Source organism: Syngnathus typhle, linkage group LG21 (genome assembly GCF_033458585.1).
Source record: "Syngnathus typhle isolate RoL2023-S1 ecotype Sweden linkage group LG21, RoL_Styp_1.0, whole genome shotgun sequence".
Classification (NCBI taxonomy): Eukaryota; Metazoa; Chordata; class Actinopteri; order Syngnathiformes; family Syngnathidae; genus Syngnathus; species Syngnathus typhle.
Window position 1 is genome coordinate 8528814 of NC_083758.1, and position 9048 is coordinate 8537861.

General features: G+C 51.0%; 1 protein-coding gene across 2 annotated transcripts; it reads left to right on the plus strand.

Moving 5' to 3' along the window:
* The first annotated feature begins 224 nt into the window (after positions 1–224).
* On the plus strand, positions 225–8708 carry creb3l2 (cAMP responsive element binding protein 3-like 2). Of its 2 annotated transcripts, none has more exons than XM_061268742.1 (11): positions 225–760; positions 5302–5542; positions 5623–5880; positions 5960–6147; positions 6224–6370; positions 6452–6510; positions 6677–6745; positions 6848–6947; positions 7039–7159; positions 7267–7495; positions 7790–8708. In XM_061268742.1, the coding sequence occupies exons 1-11, from the start codon at positions 662–664 to the stop codon at positions 7848–7850; spliced, it is 1572 nt and encodes a 523-aa protein (XP_061124726.1). In that variant the 5' UTR covers positions 225–661; the 3' UTR covers positions 7851–8708. The 2 variants fall into 2 exon arrangements, with proteins under 2 accessions (XP_061124726.1, XP_061124725.1); XM_061268741.1 differs by having other exon boundaries at positions 227–760; positions 7267–7501.
* Positions 8709–9048: the final 340 nt, after the last annotated feature.

Consider the following 9048-nt stretch of genomic DNA (forward strand, 5'->3'; position numbering starts at 1 on the left):
CAGCTAAACCGGAAGCGGAACAAATAAAAGCTTTCGAAAGCCGATCGAATTTAACTCCTGGGTTGAATCGCATTGGCCGTGATTGCTTGTGCTTCATTTTGATCCGGCTCCATTTCATTTTTGACGTTCAAAAACAAATGTTTGGTCGCTCGTGAACATGACGATGAAGAAAAGTGGGCCTTTACTTTGAAATCCACCTCCGGAAATGTCATCTGCCATACAACAGTTGGAACTCACCGATTAAGTTTGTTTCTTTGTTTTCCCCCCCAGATAAGCAATAAAGTATGTACAAAGACATCGGATGCATAATATACACTTTATTGGCTAGTTTGACTTCTCATTCTGATTGACCACTGTGCGGCGTGTGACTCCACCTCCGCATTCCAGGTCGTCTGCTCGTTGAGGAAGAGGAGGAGGAGGAGGAGAGCGAAGGAAGGAAGGAAAGAAGGAAGACGAGAGAAAAGCAGCTACTTAGTGTCTGGATGTTGAGGAGAAGGGGAGATGATCCACATTTGGACGTTCTTTCTTAATTAAAACACACACAGACACAGTCGTGTTCGTCGCGTCGACTTCCTTCCAAACAAAGTTGCGGCAACTTCTTCAAACTTTTCCCTTTTGGGAGGAGGAGGAGGTGGAGGAGGCAACCGGGAGGGACGCCGTCATGGAGATCCTGGACTCGAGTGAAAGCTTCCTGCACTGGGACCGCAACCTCAGCGAGCTGTCCGAGGCCGGAGACATGGACTGTGCCCTCTACACAAACGTGAGTCCAGCACCAGCAAGTTCTCACTTGGGTTCTTTTTTGCTGTCAGTGCGTGTGCGCCCTGCTCTCCCTTCACAAGTTGAGCCTTGAGGTCCAGGATGCCCCCTTCCCCCCTCTCATTTGAATGTTTACTTAAAGCGATATACTTCTAAACATAAGAATAAGCAATCAATCATCATTTTGATAGACGCTGACATGCTCACTGTACTTGGTATTATGCACAATTTCATAAAAAGGAATCCTGTGATCACGATTGTGCCCTATATGAGTGGCCTTCATGAACAATGTTTATTCTTCTATTTTGCACTAATAAGGTACCCGACATTTTAGTAACTTGATGCAAAATAGAAATACAAGAATCAACACAAATGCCACTCAAAATGAACATTTTCAATAAGTCTTTATTGGTGGGTTGATGAAATTCTTGCCGTGATGTCCTTCGAAAAGTTTATTTCATATGCCAAAAGACAGAAAAAAATGGACAGGTGCTTTCACCGGGTTGTTATCAAAGTAGGGCATTAAAAAGTCAGCAAAGTGTGACGAGAAGACTGCTGCGTCCTTGCATCTTGAGGACTTTCCAAAATGCCCATTTGCCTCTTTGCTGTTACATAACTCACGAGGAGAAAGTTTGGATCCAGATGGGAATGCGGCCCGCAAACGTACACATTGTGACAGGTCCGGACTCGACCGGAGGCCCTTTAAAGCATTCGGATCCGACAGTTCTTATACGGAGGGTGAAGCGCACAGGCCGTAATTTGGACACGATTGAACGAGAACGTAGCTACGCGTGCGTATGAATGTAAAATGACTGCAGTGTTCCCAAACAGACTGGTTTGCTTGTTCCCCTCGGCTGACCTCCCCCCCATCCCCCCCCTACGCCCACAAAGCCTCTGCCTTCCTTTCCAGCTTGCGCTTTCACTTGTGTGTGCGTGTTCACACCCGACTCTCGCAAAGTCGGGGAGGTGTGCGTCATTGGTCCTACGTCTTCGAGTGACACCCGTCATCAGGTTCATCTGGTTAAATGACAATAACGAGTCGGCCTTCATTGTTCCCGCACGCTGTTCGTACAATGACACGGCGTGGCCTCCGACTAAATTTAGCGTGGCAAATATTCCCACGAGGCGGATCGCTTTTCATTTGTTGCGCTTGTGGAGCGAAAACGTGAGTCAAGAGCGAGGAAAGTAGATTGGTGGCGCAAATTGAGAAGGAAGGCAGAAAGGTGAAGGAAGGAGGCAGTCGCTACGAGTTTTTATGGACGTGCTCGCTGTGTTTGCCTTGTGGGTGGCCAACGTAAACAAACGATACAAATGCAACGTAGCTTTAGCGTAGCCTTTAATGGCCTCGATGATAGTAACTTGCACTCAATGCACTGCAGGAGGAGGAGGAGGAAGGCTTGCTGTGCACATGCAGAAGACCTTTCCAAGAATGTGTCCCCCTTACGTAACTTTCAGCAGATGGACCGTAATATCATGTTCTGCTTTTGCCGAATTAGCAAACACACACACACAGCTGCAGGCAAACACACACACACACAGTAGCTGGGTAAACAAACGCTAAAAGCGAGGTGCCTGATCTCCGGCGGGGCAGGGCATCCTGCTCGCCTCTGGCCTCCAGCCGCCGCCAGGCCCGGAATGAAAGTCACACGTGAAAAAAAAACGTTAAGGTGGCGCACAAGTAGCTTGTTGACTTATCGAGAGAAAGGCAAAACAAAATGGCGGCTTTCGCGGGATGTTGGTTTTTCAGTCTCAAAGAACAAATATTGGGACCCCAGAAAGTGATTTTTTTATTTTATTTTTTTAAATGATCAGTCTGAGAAATCTCCGGTCCAATTTGCTGGCCTGCTATTTGTTCTTTTGAACTGCGCTGGATGGAAACGGGCCCTCCGCCACTTGGCCGCCGGGCCTCCACATGGCGTCCACATGGAAGTTTGCGTCTGCATTTTCACTCTTCTGCGAGCGTCTCTTCCAACCCTAACCCCTCCCCCGCTGGGAAGTGGGCGGCGGCTTTCATGGCGGGGACACCAAGGTGGTAATCATCTCGTTTCGAGGGCGTTCTCGGGCCGGCGTCCCGTCCGCGGGAGCCGTCGCCAGGCTAAATTTAAATGTGGCGTTTGCGGCGGGGCGGCTCAGAACGCACGCTCTCCTCCCAAAATGCCGCAATTGAACTTCTTGATGGTTGTGGTTGAGATGCAAATAACATCTCCAAAGTCACAATTGCAGATTGTGGCCATCCTTCACCTGAGACATCAAAATGTCTCATTAAAAACCGCCAATATGGCGCCTGTGTCTTTTTATAGGCGTCGGGCGGCCCTCAAGGCTAAGCCCCCCCCCTTTCCAAATATTTTGCCGTCTTATGGGTCGTAAGGCAGACACGGCCGGCGAGGTTTGACATCCACGACGAGTCCGGGCGAGTTGGCGGACGTGTTTTGTCTTGGGCGCCGACCTCCATTTTACCCGGCAAGGTGATGAGCTTGGAAAAAGACAACACGATTCAACACACACAAAAATATAGAATGGAAATGTATTTAATTTTGAAAATAGCCTGAACATTTCCCTTTTAGACAAAAGTAGGTCAGCGTGTGTCTCGTCTGTGTGTGTGTGTGTGTCAGTGTCAGTTTAGTGTCTCTTTCTGCTATGGGTGAGTGTGTTATTCCTGCAGCTAACACACACATACACACACGCACGGAGTGGAAGGAGTTTGTCATAGGTGGCGGTGACGACTCGGAAAAAGCCGAGCGTGCGTGCGTGCGTGCGTGCTGCTTGACCCAAACGCAGACAAATGACGGGTGGCCGGCCGGCCATCTGCGTTCAAGGTGGCATTTTTCACAATGAGAATTGCTTATCATGACAAAATATGGATTCACTGAAGGTTTTTTTTCCTTTGGTGAAGTCATCCGTGTCTGTCTGGAGGTTGTTTGGGTTTGGCGGGGGAGCGGGGGGGGGGTCGCCTTCACTAGTCTGGAAGCTTCGAGAGGCCGAGTGGCTGGAAGAATTGAAAATCCAGACGTGTTTTCCATTCGTCAGCTGCCGCCGTTCGGCTAACGCTAACGAAGCTAACGGCGGTGTGGAAACGGGCCGGCTGAGTTCAGATCGTAAGAGTAAAGACAAACACGCTGACTCGTGCCTTTTTGACATCAACTCGTGTTTGTGTGTCCTCTGGTCATGTCATCGCAGATAGGTCGCAGTCCTCGGGCTAAAGTCCGCTCGTGCCATCAGATTACACACACACACACACACACATTCGTTTGCATTACCCGACTGATAAATGGGAGGCTAGAATATTTCCACAAATGTTTTTATTTTTAAGCAGCACTAAGGGAAAGGTGTAAATGTTTTTTTCCGAGGGCGTAACTCAGAATTTGGACCTTTCATGTCTTCTCCACATGTTGCATCACCAAGCTGTTCTGCTTTTTCCGCCCTCCTTGGCCTCAAAGAGGCATCTGGAAATTGAAACCTTTAAACACACACACACACGTTTGCGGAAGACTTGAAGGCAGCATTCCTTTGCCCCCCCCCCCCCCCCCCCCCGAGATGATTTGTGCCTGCTCGGCCGAGCCTCGCGGCCGGTGGGAGCTTTTATGGTGGCAGCGTAATTGCACCTTTTCCACCCACACAGCTTTTTCAGTTGCAAATGTTAAGGGAAAAAAGTGTCGATAAAGCACCCCCCCCCCTTTAAAACTGTAATTACCATTAGACTCCACAAGAGGGCAGCAAACAAATGCTTTTATCTAATCTCAGTTTTTTTTTTTTTTTCTTACATCAGCACAAATGTGCAGCAATAAGCAATAAATTCCAGCAATAAAATTGAGGCTAGGTGCAAATGCGGCTAACCTGGATCCTAACTCTTGCTAGCTCCATGCCGTCGGACTATTTGTGCAATGTTCGGTTTGTGTTTCCCTCTGAGTTATTTGCTTTTAAAAAGTCATGTCATGTTTGTTTGTGTCATCTGGGGTAAATACTTTCTTGTGAGGATTAAAAGGCCGCCTTGTTGGCACGCCTTTGGAATTGACTCGCCAGATTCTTGCCTCGCTCGGAGTTTCCTATTCAGCAGAGAGGGGGGTTGGGGGGTGTCGGGTTACAGTCGGCCCCGAATCACACGCTTGTGTGAGCTGCCGGGACAAAGGGGGTTCAGTTTGTGAGGGTATTTGGTGGTGGTGGTGGGCCGCGACCCGCTCCACTGCCCTACATTGCACACCCACCCCGGAAAATGTTTGTCAGCTCGCAAATGGTAGGACCGCTCCTATTTCCTGCTCTTAAACAAACAGGCTATTTTTGTATTCTTAAAACCACCAAACTGTTCATGTGTGTTCCCTCCTGAGCTGAGCAATTAAAGATGATGCCGTACCGTCGGTTACCACGGCAACACGCATCGGGCCGATGAGTGTGTAAATATTTCTTTGGGCTTTTAAACAAATCCATTGCAGCCTGTTACGGCAGCGCATCGAGAACAACAAACGAAAAAATGGATTGCAGGAAGTCCAAGCGGGCCCCGAGTGGCCGTCATGTGATCACATCAAGAAAATGCTTTGGTGTGCCGCGCAGCACTTCTCGGAGCTTCTGGACGACCTCTCGCACGACGCTCTGCTGGGCCAGCTGCTGAGCGACCCCTTCCTGTCGGGGGTACGAGGCGGCGCCGGAGGCTCGGGGGCCGACGACGGCGACCTGTGCCCGTCGTCGCCGCCGCCGCCGCACATCGCCGCAGAGCACAGCTACTCGCTGTGCGGCGACAGCAGGCCGCAGTCGCCGCTTTCGCACCTGACCGGGGAGCGTGGCAGCGATGCAGGTCGAGCAACGACGTGCACAATTCACTTCTTGGTGGAGGCCAAACTGTCCAATATTCACCCGTCGGCTCTTTCGCCGCAGAATCCGAAGGCGACTCGTCCGAGTGGCCCATGGAGCAGGACGACGGGATGGAGGCTCTCCTGTGCGACGCGCCCTCCCTCCTGCCCGCCCTGGCCCTGGCCTTGGGCTCCGCCGCCGAGGTCCCCCAAGACGCCGCCAGCCCTGCTCCGAGCGCTCGCAGCCAGGAGAAAAGCGTCAAGGTCAAGGAGGAGAAGGTCTTCCCCCAGATTAAACTGGAACCGCACGAAGTGGATCAGTTTCTCAATTTGTCCCCGAAAGGTTGGAGCTTTTTTATGACTCCGGCTGCCGCGCCGAGTTGGATTCATTCGGTGACCACACGCTTGCATGACTGCGTCAGGTCTGCAGATGCCCCCCACCCCGCCCAGCTCGCACGGCAGCGACTCGGAGGGCGGCGGCCAGAGCCCCGCGCGCGGCCCCACCTCGCCCAGCAGCCCTGCGCCGGCGCAGCCCGGTCTCAAGGCGCCCGCCCGCGGCGGCTCTTCCTCCTCCTCGCTGTCCAACTCACCGCTGCTCACCGCCGCCCACGTGAGGAACCGACGTCGGCGCAAGTGTGCCTAATAAAGTGGTCGGTATGAATCGGGCTGAATGTGTGTGTGTGTAGAAACTTCAGGGCTCGGGACCTCTGATGCTGACAGAGGAGGAGCGCCGCACGCTGGTGGCTGAAGGCTACCCGGTTCCCACCAAGCTGCCACTCACAAAATCTGAGGAGAAAGCGCTCAAGAAGATCCGCCGGAAGATCAAAAATAAGGTGCGGCGCATGGAAGGAAGCGGGACTTGCGGTCCAGAGCCTTTCAAAAAGATTTCTATTTCCCCCCCCCCCCCGCCTCAGATTTCCGCTCAGGAGAGTCGCCGGAAGAAGAAGGAGTACATGGACACCTTGGAGAAGAAGTGAGTCCCAAAGTATTTTCCCCACTTGACCTTTTGGACTGTCACATGCAGGTGCATCTCAATGAAAGAAACGAAAGAGGCCATGGAGAACTACACATGGAGACATTCAAGCCGACATTCATTTTATTCTCAACGTTTTGACATGCAGTACTACCCTTGTCCACAGGGTGGAGACATGCTCCAACGAAAACAACGACCTGAGGAGGAAAATGGACACGCTGGAGTGCACCAACAAGTAAAGAGTTCTTCTCTTCCTCTCGCCCTTCAGTTTTTGCATATCCTTTTAATGAAGAGTGATATGAATGTTTTTCTAATATCCCAAATGCAATCAATGTAGGTCTCTGCTGCAGCAGCTGCAGGCCCTGCAGGCTTCGCTGTCCGCAAAAGTGTCCAGGTCGTGTCGTGCGGTGGGCACGCAGACGTCGTCCTGCCTAATGGTACGCCGCACCTTCATTGACTTGTGGCCGTTGAGCGGCCGAGCGCTTATCCATCGCTGTGTGTGTGTGTGTGCGCACCTCATCCTCTCAGGTGGTGGTCTTGTGTTTTGCCCTCTTTTTGGGAAGTTTCTACCCGACCGGCCTCGCCTCCGGCGCCGGCCCACTCGCCGGCGGAGGCCAACTGGCGGTCAAAGAGTCGTACGCAGCAACAGGTGCGAGCGCTGCTTTGACAACGTTACACGCAGAGTCGCCGCCGCCGCCGCCTGGATTGGCAGGGTCGCAATTGAGGCTGGCTAATTCTTTGCGTGTTTTCCAATAGTCAAATCGAGAAGTCTGTTGTCCACCTCGGAGGACGAGGCGCCGCACCTGCTGGGCCTGGGTGGCGAGTACCCCGACCGATGGGAGGACGCCGACGTCACCGTGGTCATGGCGGCGTGGCGGCGTTCGGGCGAGCAGCAGAAAACGGCGGCGGAGGAGCCCGACTGGGCCGAGACGCGCCCGCCGCCGTTCAGGAGTCAAAGCAACAAAACCAGCTCGTCAAACAGCAGGTACAGGTGAGTCACCCGTTCTTTTCTTTCACAATCATTTCATATCACTCGTTTGTGCTGAATAGAAAACAACTTTCAACCACCTTTTACTGTTGAAAGATGTGCCGTCTTTCTGATACCGCTAGAGGGAGCCCGTCATTGCTACTCATAGCGCACGGCTTCCAAAGCTGCCTTGAAAAGAATTCAAACGTTTTGCCTGACCCCTGCAATCATTTGGTCGCTCGAGAATGCATGATTACAAAACTGCCAACAGTAAATACTGACACGCTTGTGTGTGTGTGTGTGTGTGTGTAGGCCTCTGGAGCAGAGGGCGAAAAGCATGGCGGTGGAGCGAAGCGTCAACGAGACCTCCTGAGGGACCCCCCCAGGGTTGAACAAAGCTCCCTCCCACTGGCCACGGCTGAGTCGCTGGGCTCCTTTCACAAAGCTCCTCCTCCAAGTAAACGTGCACTGACTTGTTGAACTTGATCGGCATGCGCATCCTGGCAAATTCTCTTTCACCATGAATCATGTCGCATCTGTGGACAAAACAGGAGGGGACATGGCCAAAAATATATTTATATTTTTCTTTTTTTTTTTCCCCGCCAAAGATTATTGCTCTCTTTTATTATTTGGTGTTTTTATTCCATTCCAGTGCCGTTCGTGTACTTCCTTTTCGATATTTGTCTTTATTTTTTATTTTAATTAGTTCCTCGTTCATATCTTGTTTATACGATGACCAAAATGTGCCTTTTTTTTTGTGCATTTCCTACGCGGCTTTATAGAATATTTGTAAATGTTGACAGAGTACAACGCGGGATGTTCATAGTTGGCATTTGTTAGCTTAGCACGATGACGACACGAAGCAGATGGCCGCTAACAATGACTTGGTGGAGAAAACTAGCTCGTGAAAGAACGTGGTACCTTGTAGCCCCGTGTCATGCTAAGCTAACTTCTCTGCAAACTTTCACTCACAATTAATCAATTTTAATATCTATTTTTGTAAATACGAGTGACAATTGCCTCATCCTCACTGTTTGGGCACAGCCATCACAATCTTAAAAATCGTCAAATAGGAATATCAAGACAGACATGGACAAGAACGCGATGAAGTCGTCGTGACTGAAAGGAGCAGCCGGTGGAGAGCGGTTTCTCCCATAGGTTTATTTTCTGTCTTTTTTTCTTTGTTTGTTTCGCTTGCATAATAAAGTATTTTCCTTAGTAAAAGCATCAATCGGTGTCTGTGTTGTGTTTTTGCAGCTTTGGGGGGAGGGGGGGGGGATTTTCCAAAAAGATGCTTCTGGGGCCAAAAAGCTTCAAAAGTGTCACGCGGTTCCGCACGATGACGTCACTGGCAGCCTGGAGTCCTTGAGCGAGCGCACCATATGTGTGCTCATTTAGTGCGCGCGTGCGCGCGTGTCACCTCCTGCCCCAGTTTCGTGACTGATGATGCTGCAGAAAGGATGAGAGGGAATATCCCACAATGCCACGCGCCTTGTAGCATACAGAGGATTGTTCGCCTCGCCGCTTTAGCACTTTTAGGCCTGTAGTCAGACAGTCATCTTTCACAACAA

Excerpts from the sequence above, each read along its gene's own strand:
- creb3l2 (XM_061268741.1), top strand. The coding sequence starts at position 662 with ATGGAGATCCTGGACTCGAGTGAAAGCTTCCTGCACTGGGACCGCAAC. Across the intron at positions 761-5,301 it reads ACTGTGCCCTCTACACAAAC|CACTTCTCGGAGCTTCTGGA; the intron begins GTGAGTCCAGCA and ends TGTGCCGCGCAG. Across the intron at positions 6,148-6,223 it reads CGCTGCTCACCGCCGCCCAC|AAACTTCAGGGCTCGGGACC; the intron begins GTGAGGAACCGA and ends GTGTGTGTGTAG.